Here is a 21,350-nt window from a genome sequence, read left to right as displayed (position 1 = left end):
CAGGTGGCCCAGCAGCAGCAATAAGGATACCTTACCTGAGAGAGTGGTGACGAAAGGCGCCCATTGGAGCAGGCAGCGGGGGCGGGGTAGCTTCCGGGTGTTGATAGAGCTGCTTGTCCACAGATTAGCTGCCAATAGGTGAGGTTTTGCAATCATGATGCAAGCGCACGAAAGCTTTGCTGACTGAGCAACTTTGAAACTTACCATTAGCATCACGCAATTCTAGAGATTCCATGCGCTATCTTTCTGCGCCTCTAGGCCTCGGCTTGGCTAGTTCTCTCAAGTCTCCAAAAGGAGTATTTGGAATATTCAGCTACGGCTCCGAACTGCCATTCGGAGTATACACTGGCGGCCTGGGCCCCTATAACACCACGTACCGAGCTCCGGGACTACCGGCCGGGCCCCTGCTGTCGGGGGCCCCACCGTGTGGTCCCGAACCATCTTGACAAATTCAACTTCGGGGTCGGCTTCACTTGACTACTAGTCACATAAACCGGAGCAATCAACACGCCGACTTTGACCTTTGACACGCTTTGTATACACTCTCATCAACGGAACGTAACGACAACACTCTTATGATACAGTATTCTTGGCCACGATGCCCCGCGCAAACTCGCCAAACGTTATGTGTTGCTCACTGTCCACCTCCTCGCCGAGGTTCGGTTGAGTGAAGACGGCCAACGTGTTACGCGCAACGCGCCCGTCGCTCACCGCTGCCCTGACTCCCCTACGAAGTGCGGTACTGCCTTGAATTTGCCACCCGTGATGCGCTCTAGAGCCTCGCCGGTCTGAAAAGCGATGCAGTCTCGCGGTATCTTGACCTGAACCGTCTCCCCACTCCGCGATTCGATGTACAGCCCTGCCGATGGATCAGGAGACGCGGCCAGCTCTGTCAGAGGTGGAAGGCTTGCTGAAGTATTATTCGTGGCTTCAGGTACTGCAGCAGAAGTTTCCTTCTCGTCGATGAACATGGCAGACGTCAGGCCAGTCAGACATCTACCGAGTGTGTGAGCAGTAGCACCTTCAATGCTGTGCGTGGGGGCACCTACCCGTGATCTTTGTGTCTCGAGCACCTTGTATCTGTTAGTGATTTTCTGAAGGCGGTATCATTCCAACGGCTCACCAGTCATCGTCGGCTGCACCAATCTTGGAAAGGGCTTCTTTCGTCTGTGGATAGTAGTGCAGGAGGCGCGCTTTGGTCGTGTTCGATGTACTGACGACGTGTTCAAGGTATCCTTTGGCATATCCTGGGATCTCGGACTCGGCAAATCTGTCACATGCTCGAGCTACTAACACGGCCGCATCAATGATGACTCGGCAAAGACTCTCCACACTTGGCTTGAACCCCGGAAGGACGTCTCGTGAAGGCCAAATATTAGGCGAGAGGTACTCGGGAAAGTTGTTCTGGTTAAACTCGGCTGTCGGTTTAGCACAGTCGAGAGTTGCATCAACGTAGAATGCGCAGTTGGCATAGTATGAACCCTTAAATGTGTCAACTTGGCCATTCTTGAGTGTTTCTTTACCCAGGGACCAGCCCGTCAGGTATTTGGCCTGTTCATTCTCAAGCTTGACTGCTCATGTGTAAGCAGTGGTGGGCAGACGGGCAGCAATTTGCATCGTACCCAGCTCTTCTTCGGGGAGATTGCCCAAGTAAGATGCGTAAGATAAGGTCTGGTGCCTCAAGTGAGTGAACTCTGGCGGCACATCCTTGACCACCAGGATACCCAGAGATTCGGGCCCAAAGGCTTCTTTCAGAGTCCCGAAGGGGATGTTGCCTATGATGTGAATTTTACATGTAAGCTGTTATCCGTTCCATCCTACGATCCTGCTCCCCGGTACTCACCCTCCTTCAGGTCGTTAAGAGACACAACCACCGGTTGTGCGATCTGAACCATGGTGTTCATCTGGGTTGTAGAAGTTTAGAAAGGTAGTAACGAATGAAACGAAAAGGAATCCGGTCAGATCGTAGGCTCATCGACAAGCTTCCGCGATACCACCTGCCGGGTCGGTACCTAAAAGGTGGGGGAGGGGCACAGATAGCTCCTTATGTAATCAAAACGTCCAAACGTCTCTCGAACTCTACTCATCACCATTCCAAGATCTCCAAAGGTCGAGCACGCACCAAACATAGGTCAAAAGAAAACCTACCGGTTATCGCCGAGAACCGCGACAAAGATAACGCAACTTCACCTTCCCCATTGAGTCCCGGGAACGAGAGGACACGAAACACGGCCGCTACAACGCGATGGTCAAACCCCTGTCCTTCAAGGGCGACAAGAAGCCCAAGAAGAGAAAGCGCGCGGAAGCCGAGGCCCAGGACCGCGACGCGCAGGGCGGGGAGATCACCCGTACCGGCGGAGCTTCCGCATCGACGGCAAATGTGGATGATGACGACGATAGCTGGGTGTCTGCTGATGCCGTGACGGATGTTGTCGGGCCCATCATGTTCGTCTTGCCGACGGAACCCCCTACTGCCCTGGCGTGCGATGCCGTAGGTAAGATATTCACACTGGGGATCGAGAATATCGTCGATGGCAACCCGTCTACGGCTGAGCCACACGACGTGCGGCAGGTGTGGGTTGCGAATAGGATCACAGGGACGGAGCAGTTCAGATTCAAGGGCCATCACGGACAGTAAGAACAACCCGCGAAATGTTGTTGACGAGAGCCATGTGCTAACATGCCGCAGATATCTTGGATGCGACAAGAATGGCGTACTATCAGCAAAATCGGCGGCGGTCTCGCCGTTAGAATCTTTCAACATCATTGCAACGGCGGATACCCCTGGCACATTCCAAGTCCAGACACTACGCGATACCTTCCTCTCCGTCAAGCCACCGAAACCCAATGTTACCACCTCGGACGTCAGAGGCGACGAAGAATCCATCACATTCAATTCCACATGGCGCATCAGGATGCAGGCGAGATTCAAGCCGCGGCTGAAGGCGAACAAAGAAGAAAAGGCAAAGGAAAAGATCAGTCGCAAGGAGCTCGAACAAGCTGTGGGGCGTAGGCTCGAGGACGATGAAGTCAGGAAGTTAAAGAGAGCAAGAAGGGAAGGCGACTACCACGAGCAGCTATTGATGTTGAAGGTCAAGGGAAAGCATGACAAGTACGGCTAATTCAGGAGATGTCATTCTTTGGCAACAAGAAAGGGGGGGGAAGACGATGATACCCAGACGCGATGAGCAGCATAGCTGTGGAACAATTCATTTTCGTTCTCGAGTTCTTTTTTTTTTACATTTGCTTTCTTCTATTCTCTGACTCACGTAGGTCTCCAAGCCTTGATGTTGCCGTCTTCTCCAGCAGTGAAAACAACCTGTTCGTCGTCGTAGAAGCAGAACGAGCGAACAATCTCTTCGCCGTGGCCTCCCGGCAGACCGACGCTGTTCGCCCTGTCGAATCCCCAGCTGCCTTCGGCCGTACGGGAGAGGTGCACCAACTCAAACACTTGGCGGCTATTTCACTTGTTAATTACGCTCCTAACAATTCGCAAGAACAAAACTTACTCTTGTGAGCCGGCACCGACGATGGCACCGCTTCCATCAACCTTAGTTGTCATGTTGGCAATGTACTGGCAGCCCAGTGTCTCTCTAGCGTCGCCAAAATCAACCAGAGCCGCGCCAGAGCCGCAATCCTCAGCGACGCTGTAAACGGCCAGCTTCTCGTCGTGGGTCAGCACGTAGACCTCGGTGTTGCTGAGGAACGAGGCGTGGTGAACAGAGCCCTGGTTCAACGTCTGGACGACGACCTCATCTTCGTCCGAAATTCGTGTGTCATAGACGTTGACGAGGCCATCGGTTGATCCTGAAAGGAGGATGTGCGATTCCGAAGGGTGGAAGCGGAGTTCTGTAACGTCGTCGCTGTGAACTTCATCGTACTGGAGCTTCTGCTTCGGGCCGGCTCTGATGTCCCTATGGATGTGTCAGGAGTCCAGTGTAATCAGGCGGTGGTGGGTAGTCATGATCCAAGGAAGGCTTACCAGAGAAGAACGGATGCAGAGTGGTTTTGGAACTCCGTGCCCAGTGCTATTGTGTTGCTTCCAGGGTCGCAAGCCATAGACAGAATGGGTGACTGAGTAGCTGAACATTGTGTTAGTGGAACTCGTTGGGTATTTCGCTCCCTCTCAGAATGAGAAACATACCCGCAAAATGGGCGACCTGCGGCTTTGACGCTTCCCTCATATCCCAGACTGAGACTTCCCCATTTTCTCCCGCCGTGCAGACAACAGAGTTTTGCCAGTCAAAGGTCCTGAGGCATGTCAAGTTGCCATGGTTGGTCTGGTATGACTTGATCGGGCCCTGTCCCACTCGTGCAGGATCGAAGAGACCGAGTTTCTGATCTGATGAGATGGCAGACAGTCCAGCGTTGAGGCGCTGGATGTCAAGAACATAGACATCGCCAAATCTATGGCCGTCAACGCAAGACAGATTGTACATCTTCACAGCACGTTGAACTGTCGTGCATGGCTTATATGAGCATGGACCCTTGACCAAAATTTGAGATTTGCAACTACTTACTGAGCGTTGATGATACACAACTTAGACAGCTCAAAAATTTCTCCTCTCTTCTATGGCCTTGACAAATTTGAAGATTCCTGCTCGTCTTCTCACTTCTACCCGGCTGAGACCGAAATTTTGCAGATTACAAAATTCGTAGAAACTTGAGCAAGAGCCGCCAGTGAGCGCAGTGGAGGACTGGTCGATAGAGAAGCGTTTTTATGCAAAACCCCGCTTTATACAAGTATACAGCACTTGAGACTAGCGCCCCTTTGCGGTGGTATTGCGTACCTGGCGTCCGGCTAAGTTAGTGACCAATCAAGTCTCATTTAGTGGACTATCCCTGTTCATTCGGAGCTCCCAATTCCATCTACGTGGACCTAAAGCCAGGACAGCTGTTCTGAAAGCATCGAGCTGCGCAACTGCTAGGGAATACCAACAAACCCTCTCCCGACACCGCATATCTGCGAGATATAACATGTCGCGGAACTGTGCGCTCGAATTTGGCACATAATTACCGTTCGAGATGAGGCGTTCTTTGCTCTGGCTAGGCCGTAAGTCGAAAGTCACTACATCCAAACGGCTGAACGGGAGCTGACATATCCTCAAGTGCTGTTGCAGGCAGCCACTGTATTCTGTGTCGACGAGCAAAAGGTCTTGAACGATTACGAAAAGAGTCACGACAGCGACGAAGGGAAGCATGCGAAAATACAAACGGATGTTATCCCGGAACACCACACCCCACCTCCGAGGCAGCCCGGTATGCACACTATTTGTGATGGTGGGGGGGGGGAATCATGGCTAACAGAGCTGATTTTCAATAGGAGCGGACTTGGTCGAACTCGCCATCGAACAACTGATTAAGCTTCCACCCCGAACCTACCCGAGACGTGAACGCCGCTATACTGTTGTCTATACCGTGCTCCGATATGCCCTCAAAGTCGTGCCCAGCCTGAAGGCTACGCCTGTTCCTGGTAGCCACCAGACACAGGAGACCAAGGTTACAGGTCCGCTGTTGGAGGCTGTGAAGCTGCTAGAACAGTCTGCTTTGCAAAATAACACGGACGCGCTGTACCTTCTCGCGGAGATGAACTTCTATGGCAACTACACCTACCCGAGAGACCTCAAGGTCGCTTTCGATCATTACCACACCCTCGCGACGGTCCACGGAAACCGCACGGCACAGTACATGATTGGCCTTTACTATGCAACTGGCATTGGCCATGTTGTTGCTCCCGACCAGGCAAAGGCGCTACTCTACTACACTTTCGCAGCGATGCAAGGCGACACGCGCGCGGAAATGGCCGTTGGCTACCGTCATCACAGCGGCATTGCGACGCCGAAGAATTGCGAAGCTGCGAGCAAGTACTACAAGAGAGTTGCGGACAAGGCAATGGACTGGTATCGTTCGGGCCCACCCGGTGGAATGGCTTGGGTGGTCGAGTCGTACCGTATCGCTGATGAGCTTGGCGGAGTCTACGGTGAGGGTGCTAGCGCGTCGAGTGCCGGTATGAACGCTATCAAAGTAAGCCCCAACTCCGACGCAAACGCCGCCATTGACGATGTGATTGAGTACCTCGATCTCATGTCGCAAAAGGGCGACGCAAAGGCATCTTATAACCTGGGAAGAATCTACTACGAGGGGCAGAGGGGTCTCGACCGGGACCTGGACCTTGCTCGCAAGTACTTCTTCACTGTGGCGAAACGGTACTGGCGTAAGGACGGCCGTATCATCGAAAACCATAAGCAGGGTATTGAGAAGACGGCGAGCAAGGCGGCTGGCTTCATTGGCCGCATGTACCTGCGTGGTGATGGTGTCGACCAGAGCTTTGATCAAGCAAAAAGATGGTTCGAGCGCGGCATCTCTCACGGGGATGCCCAATCCCAGCATGGCCTCGGTCTCATGATGCTTTACGGGTACGGGACGCCAAAGAATGTTGCCATGGCCACCGATCTCTTTAAGGCAGCGGCGGAACAGGACTACGCTCCATCTCAGATCGAATTGGGCGTGCTCTACCTGGACCAGGGTGGGGCAGAGGACGTCCGTATTGCAAATAACTACTTCGAGCTTGCCGCCAGATACGGCCAGATTGAGGCTCACTACTATCTCGCAGAGATGGTATACAACGGCGTAGGCCGCGACAAGACGTGCGCGATGGCTTTGGGCTACTACAAAAACGTTGCCGAAAAGGCCGAGCCGCTTGTTTCCTCGTGGGCCGAGGCGAACCAAGCCTACTACTACGGCGATGAGGAGCTCGCTTTCTTGGAATACGTCATGGCAGCAGAGCAAGGCTATGAGCGCGCGCAAAACAACGTCGCTTTTATTCTTGACCCTGTCCAGTCGCGACTTCCACTGCCCGACTGGCTGCCGCTTCCTGAGTGGTTCGGTCTTCAGCAACACACCCGCCCTAACCTACTCAACAACCCTAGACTCGCCCTCATGTACTGGACGAGGTCATCTAGGCAGTCAAACGTGGACTCTCAGGTCAAGATGGGCGACTACTACTTCCACGGAATTGGTTCCGAGCCGGACGTAAACAAGGCCGTTCAGTGTTATACGGGCGCCTCGGATTACTCGCAGAGTGCCCAGGCCCTCTGGAACCTCGGTTGGATGCACGAAAATGGCATTGGTCTGACCCAAGACTTCCACTTGGCCAAGAGATACTACGACCAAGCACTCGAGGTCAATGAAGAGGCTTACCTCCCCGTCACCTTGAGCTTACTGAAGCTGCGCCTCCGAAGCGCATGGAACACGTTCACTCACGGCCCGATTCACTCCATTCAAGACGATCCTAGTAAGTTAACACGGAGCATTCCCTGAGATACAAATCAGCTGACCAGGCACATTAGAACCAAAGAAGGACTGGTCGCTCAGCGAGTGGATTGCCAACTTCCTGCAAGACGACCAATTGTTCTATGACGACCCGTACTACGAAGACATATTCGATGACACCATCGGCGGGACGGGCCCAGACGGCGTGCCACTGGAGGACGACGGCATCGCCGAGAGCCTCATCATCGTCTTCCTCGCTCTGTCCCTGGTGCTCCTTCTCTACTACAGGCAGCAGAGGCAGCAGCAGCATCGACGGGAGGAGGAGGCGCAGAGACTTCAACAGCAGGGGCAGCAGGGTCAACCTGCCGCGGCTCAACAGCAAGACCAGGGTCTTTTCCCTCCACCTGGCAACCCGGATTGGAACAACTGGGTCGCTGGCGGTATTGGACATTGAAACGTTTGTATGAATACGGATGAGAATAAGTAGCTGTTGGAGATGGTGTGTCAGATGGGTGTTGCAAGCGTTAGTTGGGGAGCACGATTGAGCATATTCAGCGCCGGCGTTTGGGAATGTCCAGGGAATAGGACCTGTTTCCTCAAGACTCGTTACAATTCATGAAGTTACTCGCTACAGTCTTTGCTCACTGGTTTCGGTGACTTGCTCCTTCGCCAACACCACTCAAGATAACGAAAGAAACGATAGTGAAGCGGACAATCATAAAGCCACTTGCCTGATTGGTTATATGAATCTATGGACATTTGAATTTCTTCGAAAGCAATAGGCTTCTCAAAGCGAATACTGATACTAGATTGTCAACTTCAGAACATGCAGTTTATCTTAGGGCCTTTTCGTTTCCCTCGCCACGCCTTACCATGCGCTCCCGTGCTCTGTTCGTTAGTGTCTTGTTCCATCTATTTGTGCATGGACGTCATGGGCAATGTGCGCGGGGCTTGGCTCATGGTTTACTTCATCGTGGGCTCTTTGGGTTATGTTCGTATGGGTAAATAAATTGGACGACGAGTAGTCTATGAAGATTCTCAATGATTGATCCACACCATCCAGCTTCGCAAGGTACCCCACTGTGAAAGGACTCATATCGATTCTTGGGTCTACAGTGCTCAAAAAAAAGGCGTTGAACTGGTTGACATATGCGTTGGTCAGAAGGGGAGTTCGGGCTTTCGATAGAGGATCATAACCATTCCCTTCACTCCCTATCCCAGGCCTTTTCCTCAAACAGGAGTAAGTGCCACTCATATACAGAGTTCATCATCAACTTCCAGTTCTCCACTTTCTCTTTCGTGGAGACTAGATACAAATAGGCCTCTGTCGGAGGCTTTTGTATAGGGTATAGAGGTTTGACAAAAATAGATCTGCTCCAACTTGCGCCCCCTTACTATAAACATCATCCAAATTTCCTATACCCAACTTATGAGGCCCTATTTCTGAGTGATTCACGTCCACTACGGCGCTTTCGTTCGCCGGGCACAGCTCTAAGAAAGCCCCAACAGTGTGGCAGAGTGGGTACGCTTTGGAAAACCAGAGATGTGGTTAGATTCTAAGGGTATAATGCGGGAGCATCGAAGTTGGAGTATGAATACGTCTGCCAAACCATTCTTTCATGATCCGGTGGGACAGGCCGTCACCAGGGCCACCGTTGAGGGCGACGTTGAGCTAACGAGGATCATGTCCAGCTTTTTTGCGGGGATGGGGGTTTGAATCATGGTCTAGTCAGTTTGAACCAGAGCCAGGGCGATAATGGTTGATATGAACCTCGATGATACCATATCAGAAACGCTTCCCACTCCACAAGCACACGACGTATTTTGCTACTTGAATATTAATATTCAGAGACAAGTCCCGGCTTGACATGGGACTCAATTTTGTGAAAGACTGATAAGAAAAAAAACTAGTGAAAGGAAAAAAACTAAAGGAGGTCTAAAGAGCTCGCAGCTCGCCTGTTGCTGCTGGTGTTGGTGTTGGTGTTGGTGTCGTGTAAAGCTTTTCTTCGCCGGACCACGGTGTCCGGGTTCGGGAAGTTGCCGCACTGCCGTCGATCATCGCAGGCGGATCTGGGGGATCAGGTCATCATCGAACCCACACCTCAGCGGGCGTTGGCGGGAACCAACCGTCAAATCACACATATTCACTCCGTATCTGCCCCGGTTCTCTAATGATGTATAAGGGGCGTGGCAAGATTGCCTCGTATACGACTACAAGTGGGCACTTTGTACGGAGTGCTTGTGTGGTGCTCTCGTATTAGACAGGTGTTGTGTCTTCTCGGACGCTCCCGAGTGTTGGTCACGGCAGACGACGGTAATCCGCTCGAGTGGACCATTCCTACTTGAATTTTACGCTACATTGCTATCCATTGATTCCATGCCTGCTGGTCTTGTAATTGAGCACTCAAGGAGCCTGCAGTGAGGTGCTATACCCTGACACGAAACTACAGCCACATGTTGCGTTGCGGGAGGGTCGGTCCTCTTCCTTATGGACTCGCGGGATGAGGTTGCCGCTGACAGTAAGCCGAGTACTTGCATTATTCGGAGGCTTAGACGATGCACCTTCATAGACAGAGAGGGAAAGTCACCGTGTCACAGGCAGGTGTACTGAACATCTGGATTTACCCTTGCCAGCCACAGTTTGTTGTCCTGCCTGTGGAACTGGAAGAAAATGCCAAGCAAGCTCTTGAAAGCGTCGCCGACGAAGCCTTGAGGCTTTGGCTTTCTATGCAAAAGGACTGCTTCAAGGAGCTAGGATAAGCGTCGAAGGCTCAAAAGGCCATGCTCTGTGTAGAGAGGCCGGATGAGAGGCTTGATGTGATTCTGTTCCTCACTCGCCGCAGCAGCATTGAATGGGCAACGTGAGAAGTGTGATAAGTCGAGTGTTCTTGAGGCGCAGTGATCATTCTTCTTCGGATCTAGGCCAAGGGTGTTTACATTCTCAGACCAGGTGCTTGAGTTGTGTACCACAAGAGCTCGTTCAAGATTGCAGCATCAAGTGGATGAGGAGGTTATCGAAGCAAAAACTACACGTCGGCAGGATTTGCTCGACTACAAATTACCAAAAAAGATTCCAGACTCAACGCCGTGGCGTCCGGCGACGTATAAGTGGCTTTGCCCATGCATGAGGGAACGGCCTGCCATGAGACCTACCATACCAGGGCTGTCAACTTACAGTACCGGTGGTAGAACAACGCGAAGGCGAATACAAACAGCCGTCAGAAATACCAGACTCTCGGACGTCCTGTTTGTTGCTAGGTGTGACTACATATATGAATGCCTGGGAAACCTTCCAGATGGTCGACTTGGGACCGTTTGCCATCCTTATTTCTCCCTCTCTCAAAGCCTGTCAATGCGCTCGAGCGATATCTCGTAGGGCAGGAGTAGGTTGGTTCCATGAGACTGTGCGGGCCTTTGCTTTCGTGCGTGTATGTAGGCTGGCGCATAGCTGATTCGCCTGCATCTGCATGTAAGATGACTTGGAATGTGGTGCTCGTGGCTTGCCGGTGCAGATGAGACAAGCATCCCTCATTGTCTCAAAAGTCTTGCTGCCGGTGCTCTTTCATTTCCACCAGGAAAAGTTGACTTTGATTGCTGCTTTGGACAGACCTGCTTGCCATTGGAAGCTGAAGCGAGCTAGCTGCCTTATCAGCCCTAGCGAAGATATGGGCTGAAGGACGAGCTGTGCCGCCTCGGGTCTCCGTATAAACACGGGATGTGTAGTAGATGCCCACGGAGCTCCATTCTCGAAGCTCTGTGGGACTGGGGTGATGTCTGTCGTAAGCTGCGAGGCTAGGCTAGCCCTTCTCTCACAAAAAGCCTATTGCATGCTAGTGCTGGCAACTGTCATTGGAGCTTGAATGAAGAAATAATATCAGCTGTTAGTGAGGCTTTCTTTCTCCGTCTATCACTTGGATAGCATGCGTCTGCCACAGCTGGCAGGGCCGGCAAAGAAGACAATTGCCGGTATGGTGCATAACCGACCTCGGAGCGAGGGGCAAGTAAGCAGCATGACTTGGAAAGCACCAGAGAAAATTAGGACACATCGACGGTGAGCCTTGGAGGTCGAAAAAAGTGGTGGAGGTGCGGGAAAAGCTGTGCCGCACGCCGGCATGGTCATGGGGTGAGGTTGCGAGGGCGGCGTCGTCGTCGTCGTCGTCTTGGGCGCCTGAGGTCCGCGGAGGGCGGGTCTTGTCTGAGTGGACAGAGTCTAAAGACTGGAGCCGGGGCCGCGGCTGGAAGCAGCAAGCATTGAAGTCTGGGGTTGCACCTTCAGTTGTTGGAGCTTGCTAGGAATTCAGAAGTTGGCAAGCGAAGCCGACTAGCTAATCGGGGGTTGCTTGGCTGGTCTTGGTTCACTGTACTGCGTACGTTGGAGTCAAGAATGGATGACGACCTGAGTAATCGCGGTAAATGTGTACTTGTAAGGTAGGTGGAAGTTGACTAGCGCCAGTGGCGCCCGGTGCCATTGGAGTCCATAGAATTTCCATTGCCTACGGTCCTACGGATACCTACCTTACCTAAGGTATCCCGAGGTTCTCCGTACCTGGTAAGAAAGAAGTCCGCTGGCCGGTACGAACTACGAGCCAAAAGACCTCGACGGGCATCTGAGAATTTGCGATAAGGTACTCCTTACGTGACGGTACGTCTCCAATTCTGTCAGGGCTGGCGGAGTTTCCCCGCAATTTGTCTGCGCGAACTGAGGTGATCTTTTGTTCCTTGTCCGCCACCCCTGCCCGGCTTTTGTCGGATGGCTTGTGGAGGGATCACACTGTGTCATTATCAGTAATCCCGCAGTCTTGGGCTGGTGGTCTGATGGGAAAGCGGTCAAGCTTCACAGTGTGTATGTCTAGAGAAGAGGTGGCTTCTCGATGGTGAGATGAACCCCGGATTAAGCTAACACTGTGTGCCAACACCAACGGCCTCTGCATTCCACACACACACACACACACACACACACACCCCTCGCATCTCTTGAATTGTAGACACGCGATACCTGTCGAGGACAAGGCTCGGAATCATGAATTAAGCGACCGCCGCCGCAGCCAGCAGCGGATATAGACTTCTCTGTATTGTATTCTGGAAAATTGGTCCCATCGTTGTCGTCATCTATACAAACGTCTCTTCATCACGGCGATACAACACTTGAAGGGTACGACGGATACTCAAGCATCGTCCCTGAACATCATCCGCCTTGTCAGACTCAGCTGGAGGGTAAGACTGGTCACGAACGGCTGCGCGGCACCGAATGGGGATCCTTTCCCACCAGCTTGCACGAGGTACAAGGTTAGGTGGTAAAGTAGCAAGCACCAGGCACTCGTGGCACCGTCACATAGCTGAGAAGCCAGAGCAAGCCAACTGCGCGAGAGAGTATTTGATGACTGCTGCTTGTCAGGATTAGACCCGTGCCGTCCTTCCAGCCATGAAAAGTGACGGTCGCAAAGCGGAATGGTAGCCGAGCTGTCAAGTGGTCAGTCAGTCATATCTCACTCTTGTCCGCAACCCGAGTGAAGAGATGGTACGACGTACGAGTGCCCAAACCAAGCAGCATGCTAGGTGCAGTAGAACAACAGCCCCCCAGCCAAGCACCATAATAGCGTCCAACGATGCAGGAGATGCTGAGTCAAGGCAATGTAGGCTGAATGCATGTGCGGCCTGCACGATACAGCACTGCACAGCTGCGAAGCTCAAGCAGGTAGCCACGATGCTAATTAGGGGATACTACTACCAAATTGCCAATGGAAGATACTTTGTAACTGTCAGTATCCGCACTTGAGAGAGACGATGGACGGATAGCACAGTGCGTGCGAGACGCCCCAGTCAAGTCAAAGTCCGTCAGCCCGTCGCCTGCAGCGTGTTTGCCTGGCTGGGCTAGTGTCGTGGCCGCTAATGCAGAGTCGCCTTTGTTTGCCATTGAGAGACATGAACCAAGACCCTCGATCCCAAGGACGAGGAAGGGAAAGTGCCTTGATAGTAGCCAAGGGAGGGAAGCAGGCGCCTGAGTGCTACACCTCATCAGCACGTAGTTGTATATGTCTGCAAGGTATCGTTAGGGTAGACAGGCGGCAAGGCCAGCTCTCAAGACATGCTTTTGCTGTGTTCCCCTTCGCTCGGGACACCCATGGAGCCACAGTCACATCAGACCAAGACAACCAACCCTCCACTGACACTGACTGCTGCATGTTCAAACCGTAGTGTAAAGGCAGCCCTAAGGTAGAGATGCTTGAACGTCCGTGTGTCGTTCTGTCGTCCCTGAACCTTTTGCAAGTTGAGTTTCTCCAGACCCCGACAACCCGATTTCCAGGGAAGCCAGGGGAAATGGTCAGACATCCGAAAAGAGTTTCCATTGGGCACCCCGGGCAAAGGTTGTTGGCTTGGCCTCGCTTTCTAGCAGGTTACCAGATGTTTGTGTGGGTGAATGCATATACTGTAGTACGCAAGCGGCCGTGCCGAGAAAGAAGTTCATCCTTCCGCCCAGGATTGACTTCAGTTCCTTATGATCAGAGTTCCTCCAGAATTCAGCGTCCCCCGCAAATAAGGAGAAACCTAGCGCCAAACCATGAAATAATCCAGCAAGTTATGTGGTTGATTGACTACCTTTTGGCGAGAGAGATGCATCAGTACAGTCGCGTGTGTAACACTCTAGTTCCCTCAGCCACTTAGGTAGCTCGTCTGTACATCAGCTACTTTACTGTCCAGAGCTATGAAGCTCATGAGGCTGGACTGTTGAGACTCGACGCCTTTGGAGAAGAGTACCCGTACCAACTTGTAGGTATCACAAAATAACAGGACCAATATGCTGGAAGCTGGCGAATCTCATCGAGGTACGGATACATTGGTATTCGTACGGTCCAGGCACGTCCACTCCACCACGGATACTATGCCCCGTCCAATTCCATATTCCATCCCGCCTTTCATCTTCTGGCGCCAAGGGGGAACAAGAGTAAAAGCCGCTATCGCCAGATGCGGAATAGTTGTGGTAAAGGGGTATGTGACTGGCGAGGTGAGCACGGCCGGATGCACCACCCATCCTCAAAGGAGCCAATTAGAGCCGCAGCCACCTGGCTGGGGCCTCTCAAAAGTAGTAAAACCCAGCACAAGACCAGCACAAAACTCAAGAGTCGAGGTTCCCAAGAGGAGCCAGACGAGGGGGACAAGACAGGCACAGTCACCCGTTCCCAAGAATCGCTAGTCACCTATGTATACTGTGGGAGACGAGGGAGGGAGAACCCTCAAAAAAAACTGTGCTGATCCACGGTGCCACGGGTCCTTCGTCCTTCCCCCTCGTCCCTTCAACAGCGAATGGGTGGGCCAAGGTGGATGTGGCAGCGATCAATCTTTGTTGGTTGCGTCGAGGCTTCACAGTGTTTGATTCTGAGTCTGTTCACGGGGCAGCTTAACTGTGCCTTTTTTTTTTCCTGCCCATACCTCGCAACTTGAACTAAGTAGGTATACGTCGCTGCGTCTCGTATGTTCCTCGTCACTTTTTTTTCTCGCTAGGTCAGGTACTGCGGTACCTAACTGCTGGTGCTTTTTCTGCTTTGCTTTTTTCCGGGCTGATGCTGTGTGCTAATGGCGGGGATGAGCCAGAGAAAGCTGACCTGAGCATGCTGAGGTAAGAGGTAAGGCGAGTTGGAATTCTGTCTGGGAGAGGGAAAGACTTGCTACTTTTCTCACCCGCCCTCCATCTCCACATTTCCCCTAGCCCTCCGTCTCTTTGACTGGCTCATCTTCCCTCCAGAGTTCCACACACCCCAGACTCGCGCTGTTCACAGTGTTCTCTGTGCCCCAGGCCCCCCCTTCCCTTCTGGCTCAGACTTGCCTTCCTTCCTTCCACTTGGCTCTCTGCCTCGCCCCCATTCTCCATGTCCCAGAACTCCCAGACTCCCACTGTGCCACTGTGGTGGGCGTATGTGGTATGTACGCAGTAGGTGGGCGGTGGTGGCTTTTTTGGTGGCTCCTTCTTCCGAGCAACTGAACTGGACTGACTAGAGGACCCGGGACCCGACTGCCCGACCTTTCGTGCTTCTTACCTTCGCCTGTCTCCCTGCTTCCTTCTCCACACCCCATCTGCCTGTCCTGTCCCATTCCATCCTATCCATCCATCGTTACCCACACTTCGTCGATTCACCACTCTTCACTCGCCCGCCGTCGCCGTCCCCGTCGCCCGTCACTTCACTCAAATGGTCGCCGGCCCATTTCCACCTCGATTCTCGACGACCCTCGAGAGTTTCGCCCTCTCGTAGTACAACGCTTCCATTCTGGATTGCTCGAGCCGAAACCCCCCTTCACCATGGCGATAGCCATGGGCTGGCAGAAGCCCGACAATGTCGCCGGCTCGTCGGCCCCGGCCATCATGGTCGGTCTGTTCGTCGCCTCGGGCGGATTGCTCTTTGGCTACGACACTGGGTAAGCACACACAAACACACATCCACAAAGCGGCAATACGATCGAGCACCCCCCCTCAACGACAGACGAATAAGAGAAGGAAAAGGAAGCGATGGCGCTGGTGCTCATATTCGTGTGTCCGTGGGGGGGTTCTTCCGGAGACTTGGACGCTGATTCGTGACGGATTGTAGAACGATTAACGGTATCCTCTCCATGACGGCCTTCCGACGAGACTTTTCCACCGGCTATACCGAAAACCTGAAGCCTGCTATTTCACCCGCCGAATCCTCCATCATCGTCGCAATTCTGAGTGCCGGAACAGTCCTCGGTGCTCTCCTCGCCGCGCCTATCGGCGATAGTTGGGGCCGTCGCATTTCGCTCATCTTATCCGCCGGCGTCTTCAGCTTCGGTGGAATTTTCCAAGTCTGCGCGCACGACATCCCAATGCTCTTGGTCGGAAGGTATGCTTAAAGAATTTGGTTGTGTCGGCTCATCGCGCAACGCGTCGCTGACCAAATGCACAGGTTTTTGCTGGTGTCGGCGTTGGATCTATCTCAGTACTCGTCCCAGTCTATCAGTCAGAAATGGCTCCGAAGTGGATTCGAGGTACCCTCGTCTGCGCCTACCAACTATCCATCACGATTGGTTTACTGTCCGCGTCCTTTGTTAACATCTTGACCGAAAGGCTGGACTCTGGCGCCGCCTACCGCATCCCGCTTGGCCTTCAACTTGTGTGGGCTGTCGTCTTAACCCTCGGTCTCCTGGTCCTCCCCGAAACACCACGCTTTCTTGTCAAGAAGGGCAAGCCAGAAGCCGCTGGTCTATCACTCAGTCGCCTCCGTCGCCTCGATATTACCCATCCCGCCCTACTCGACGAGCTCCAGGAAATTGTGGCAAACCACGAGTATGAACTCACACTTGGTCCAGACTCCTACAAGGAAATATTTTATGGATCCCCCCATCTTGGTCGAAGAACTCTCACTGGATGCTGCCTTCAAATGCTGCAACAACTGACGGGTATCAACTTTATCATGTACTACAGCACGTCCTTCTTCGATGGCGCCAGGGTTGAGAACCCATACGTAAAGGCTCTCATTATCAACATTATCAATGTCGTTGGAACAGTCCCGGGCCTCCTTGTCATCGAATCCTGGGGCCGTCGCAAGTTGCTCATGGTCGGTGCTATCGGCATGGCAGTCTGTCAACTCCTCATCGCCTCCTTCTCCACGGCCGCCGGAGAGAACCTACAGCAGGCCGCGCAAACCATCCTCATCGTTTTCTGCGCCATCAACATATTCTTCTTTGCGGCATCATGGGGCCCTGTGTGCTGGGTTATTACGTCCGAGATTTACCCCCTGAAGATCCGTGCAAAGGCTGCCTCGATTTCGACCGCTTCCAACTGGCTCTTGAACTTTGGCATCGCATACGGCACTCCATTCATGGTTGGTCAAGGGCCCGGCTACGCCGATATTGGTCCCAAGATCTTCTTCCTCTGGGGTGCCTTTTGCATTCTGGCGGTTCTGTTCGTGTGGTGTATGGTCTTTGAGACGAGCAAGATCAGTCTTGAGCAGATTGATGAGATGTACGAACGTGTCGACTACGCTTGGAACAGCACCAGGTTCGAACCCAGCTGGAGCTTCCAACAGATTCTAGACGAAGGATGGTCGCCCAGTGGCCAACCCCCACCGGAACACGAATTGCAACAAACACAGACAAATTCCACTTCACAAACGACGCAAACCTCACAAACAAACTCAAATTCGGCGACATCAACAAACACCGGCGCGACTGCGAGCTCGACGGAAGCGGAAGCAAAGATGTTATCCCAGATGGGTAATGTGGACTTCAGTTATTGATCATTTATACCCATCTTCTACTTTATATATGATGTTACTATTACCGCTCTTTTTCTTTCCTTGTCATTTCACATCATATCCCGGATAGCAGCGTCGGAGTTTACAATGTTCGGAGTTTATGGGGGGTTCATTGGCCATAGCCACCGATGGGCGGTTGGTTCTGGGGGTTCATTATGGCGGAAATAGGTCTTGCCACTATATTGCAGCGCAGCGGTCGTTTGGACAAAGCGAGTAAAGATATCACGGTCAATGTCGACGAGAATATCCCATTACGGTTTGACGAAGGAGTCAGCTTTTATGGCGTAAGGGAGTCGATGATATATCAAACCCACCTCTTTGGGCATAACACCTTAGTATGACGGAGCGGTGGGAACAAGGCCGGTTTCATCCGGTCTAGAAGATAGGCAGGGGCAAGGCAGCTCTTTTGTCATCTATCAATTTGAGTCAAATCAGTCCATCACTGTTCAATGACACTATGCTGCTTTTCGTGATACCTGTGACCTCTGATTCAGTACTTGGACATCACGTCAAACGTATTTGAGAGGATAACTTTAGGTCCGAACTGGAGAGCGAGAAATCGTGTCCCAGTATGTTCGCTGCGTTGATTGAACTTCACAACAAGACGTCCAAATCCCGTTGCTGGTATAAGTAAATTGGCCCTTTTATAGCTCCATATGCAAAAAGTCGACTGTCGGACAGTAATGCCATACACATTTGCACTACCCTGCTCAGCAGAGTTGAGCCTGAGTCAAACATGCAGAATTTGGCCCAGGAAGAAGAGTCGACCACAGCATATATTCCAGCATCGACCTCCGCGTCTATCGTTGAAGGCAGCATAGTTCAAGGCTCCCCCGTGGCTTCACTGTGAAATTGGTGAACTGCTGCTCTACGTCTTGCGCACAAGGTGAATATGGGTCCTGGTTTTCGGATTAAGGGAGGCTTCTGCGGTGCTCATTGTAAGTGACTTAGTTGCATAGTGATAGAGAACACATTCACTGGTTTGTCAGTCTGCGTCATTGACGCTGAAGGAAGGGAAGCTTCAAGTATATTTTGAGGATGTGACTCCAGGAGGGCGATGTGTCACTGACCTATAGATCGAGAGAGGGAGATCCAAGATTGATACGCCTCGAGAGGACAGCATACACACATCAACTGCCATCTATTGCCCGCGCCTGAAAGCATGAAACGGAAAGGAAGTAGACCAAACCTACAAAGATGGACCTTTTTCAACGCCTCGACGAGGACGTTTCAAACCTCATTATCGAACATGATTTCCTCAACCTCGATACGTTGCGCTTTGCAACGGAACGAGAGGTCGAGCGTGCTGCGGTGAGGGCGCTCGAGATGGCGACCCCGGACCAGCAACTCGCTATTGCCATGAGACAGAGCATCATGGCAATCGAAGGCGACAATAACACCAACAACGACGAGAATGATGCCAACCATAATAATGCCACCAACAATCCCGGTAACATTGTCAATAATGAGGACACAGGAGGATACATTAGCTGGGACGAACGCAACCGGCTCCTAACTGATACACGAAACAACAGCGCAGAAACCTCAGATGCCGAAGATAACAATAACAACAATACCAACAACGACGACGACGACGACGACGACAGAACGGAATGCGTCGTCTGCTTCACAACAAGACAACCCCTCCACCGCCTCCCCTGCGGCTGCCGCATGTGCCCCCGCTGTCTCCGCCGCTGTCTCCGCGCGGGCTTACGTCCAGGAGGCTGGCCGCCGCGGTGCTGCCAGCCTCTACAACCAGACAACGTTGAGCAGGCCGCCGGCATGGAACGGCCGCGGTTGGTGAGGCTATACAGACAGGTTCGGGTTGAGGAGGAGACGCCTGGCGAGGAGAGGGTGTATTGTGCTAGACCCGAGTGTGCTGCGTTTATACCGGCTGGTGGTGGTGCTGCTGCTGGTGACGACGCGATGTTTTGTCCTGCGTGTGGGCAGGGGACGTGTCGGGCGTGTCGAGGGCTGCTTCATCCGGGTGCGCCGTGTGGGACCGAGGCCGAGGACGAGACGTTGATGGACGTCATGGATGAGCTTCATCTTTCGCCTTGTCCTAGTTGTCGGAGGATTATTGAGCGTGCGGGCGGGTGTACGCATATGACGTGAGTTTTTGAGCCCCTTTCCCCGATGTCCTATCCTGGGAAACAAATTGAAGCAAGGAATGAACTGATCGGAGGACTTGTAGGTGCGTATGCGGCGAAGAGTTCTGCTTCTCGTGCGGCGGGATATGGAGTAGAGGCTGTGTGCAGAACTGCAGAGGTACGGGATTCGGGGGCCGTGTTAATATGAGGGATCGGAGGACGACGTATCGGCAGGGTCAACTTGGGGAAGATGGTCAACTTCTTGTTCCCACGCCGGTCCTTCGGCATCCTCCTATTCCTCCTCCTCCTCCGCCGCCGCCGCCGCCTGAACCACCTCAAGTTCAACCGCAAGCTCAACCCTTTCCACAAGCAAATCTTGATGGTTTGTGGGAGCCATTTCCTGCAGGTAAGTGACTCCTCCTCCCAACCCAGTCATAAGCCAGAAACATGTCATTTTCATAAAAGGGGGTGTAGTTTCCAGTTAGGGATCCAGCCTGTGGTTTGTGCCATCTCCTCCGCCAGCACAGTTTTCGATCGACGCCGGCCGTATCGATTTCTTTCCGACTACTGTCTTTATGACTGTGGTTTCAAACGATATCTGAGCAACAGCAGGGCACTGACTTTACGTCTGTAGGAATTCCCCAGCCGCACTTGCAAGGCTTTCAACCTATGGGAGAAATACCGTTCATAGATCAGCGTAACGTATACGACATGGACCGGGAAGCTTGTGTTCGACAGGGTCGGGGACGATTTAGTATCATCATGTACTACCCAGACGGCAGAAACACCGAGGTATGATGAGAACACGGGTTCCTTTCCCCTGCCCTCTTTACACTTGGTGTTGAACCTCCGCTGACAAGGACTCACTCCCATAATCCAGCCAGAAACCCGAGAGTGGCGCCCCGAACTCCGCGCCAACAGGCGCCGACCACCTCCCCTTGCCCGGCCGGGCGAGAGGGCGGGAGCACCACGGGCCTGGCCCATATTCGCGATCCACGTCGAGGACCCGCTGTGCAGCCACCACCTGCCGACGTCATGGGAGGTGGAGGACATGAACAACCGCGTCCAGCCGCCGGCGTGCATGTTCTGCCGGTCGAGGGCGTACGCCGTGTACTTTCGGTGCCGTACGTGCGGGATCGTGGCGTGTAGTTTGCACAACAGCGTCCGGTTCGGGTTGACGTGGGCGCAGGCGGTGAGGGTGAGGAATGGGTTGAGAAACCGGGTTTGGATAGAACCGGCGGGGACGAGGAGAGGTGAGAATAGAAGAGACGAGAATCGGAGAGGTGAGTTTGCTCGTTTCCTGTTTAGTTTGACGTTGGTGTTTGCCGGAGTTTAGTCTCTGACTTTGTGAATAGGTTGGTTTCGACAAGCGTTTGGGAGAAGATGATGCGGATGTGTGTACCCGTAGCACGGGTGGAACATCTTGCTTCTCGATGTGTCTGGAGCGAGAGGAAAGAGACAGGGGCCGATCCTAACATATCGGTTAAAGCTTATCGGTAAAAATTCATGAGTGCAAGACGAGAAAATAATTTTAACGGTGAGATATCTCGTTCATAGAAACTAGACTTTACTTGATCAACGCGTGGAAGTGAAAGAACTGTGTAAGTGACCTGGGATGCTTATCGCAATGACCATCTTTTGGGTCTCTGACCATTCATGTATCCTATAAGAACCTGCGAACTATATTGGCATATATCGCTTCGACTGGTTTCCTACTGAAGAGGGC

At 52.7% G+C, this 21,350-nt stretch overlaps 6 protein-coding genes across 6 annotated transcripts; 4 read left to right on the top strand and 2 right to left on the bottom strand.

The window, feature by feature from the left end:
• Window positions 1-707: 707 nt before the first annotated feature.
• On the bottom strand, window positions 708-1,895 carry N0V96_000581 (uncharacterized protein; the record flags this gene model as incomplete). The annotated part of the gene is made up of 4 exons (XM_065755977.1): window positions 708-1,029; window positions 1,124-1,571; window positions 1,623-1,775; window positions 1,844-1,895. 4 exons carry the CDS (start codon window positions 1,893-1,895, stop codon window positions 708-710), a joined length of 975 nt encoding a protein of 324 aa, XP_065615217.1.
• A 350-nt stretch (window positions 1,896-2,245) lies between these two features.
• Window positions 2,246-3,122, top strand: N0V96_000580 (uncharacterized protein; the record flags this gene model as incomplete). The annotated part of the gene is made up of 2 exons (XM_053193325.2): window positions 2,246-2,634; window positions 2,690-3,122. The coding sequence occupies 2 exons, from the start codon at window positions 2,246-2,248 to the stop codon at window positions 3,120-3,122; spliced, it is 822 nt and encodes a 273-aa protein (XP_053049042.2).
• A 143-nt stretch (window positions 3,123-3,265) lies between these two features.
• On the bottom strand, window positions 3,266-4,439 carry N0V96_000579 (uncharacterized protein; the record flags this gene model as incomplete). The annotated part of the gene is made up of 4 exons (XM_053193326.1): window positions 3,266-3,458; window positions 3,510-3,914; window positions 3,983-4,082; window positions 4,145-4,439. The coding sequence occupies 4 exons, from the start codon at window positions 4,437-4,439 to the stop codon at window positions 3,266-3,268; spliced, it is 993 nt and encodes a 330-aa protein (XP_053049043.1).
• A 586-nt stretch (window positions 4,440-5,025) lies between these two features.
• Window positions 5,026-7,726, top strand: HRD3 (ERAD-associated protein; the record flags this gene model as incomplete). The annotated part of the gene is made up of 4 exons (XM_065755976.1): window positions 5,026-5,053; window positions 5,110-5,259; window positions 5,324-7,294; window positions 7,350-7,726. 4 exons carry the CDS (start codon window positions 5,026-5,028, stop codon window positions 7,724-7,726), a joined length of 2,526 nt encoding a protein of 841 aa, XP_065615216.1.
• Window positions 7,727-15,565: 7,839 nt separating this feature from the next.
• RCO3 (glucose transporter) lies at window positions 15,566-17,516 on the top strand (the record flags this gene model as incomplete). The annotated part of the gene is made up of 3 exons (XM_065755975.1): window positions 15,566-15,681; window positions 15,852-16,113; window positions 16,185-17,516. The coding sequence occupies 3 exons, from the start codon at window positions 15,566-15,568 to the stop codon at window positions 17,514-17,516; spliced, it is 1,710 nt and encodes a 569-aa protein (XP_065615215.1).
• A 1,215-nt stretch (window positions 17,517-18,731) lies between these two features.
• Window positions 18,732-20,315, top strand: N0V96_000576 (uncharacterized protein; the record flags this gene model as incomplete). The annotated part of the gene is made up of 3 exons (XM_065755974.1): window positions 18,732-19,474; window positions 19,859-20,006; window positions 20,259-20,315. The coding sequence occupies 3 exons, from the start codon at window positions 18,732-18,734 to the stop codon at window positions 20,313-20,315; spliced, it is 948 nt and encodes a 315-aa protein (XP_065615214.1).
• Window positions 20,316-21,350: the final 1,035 nt, after the last annotated feature.

Source organism: Colletotrichum fioriniae (genome assembly GCF_027942845.1).
Source record: "Colletotrichum fioriniae strain IMI 355084 chromosome Unknown scaffold_1, whole genome shotgun sequence".
Classification (NCBI taxonomy): domain Eukaryota; kingdom Fungi; phylum Ascomycota; class Sordariomycetes; order Glomerellales; family Glomerellaceae; genus Colletotrichum; species Colletotrichum fioriniae.
This window is presented reverse-complemented; position numbering and strand designations above follow the sequence as displayed.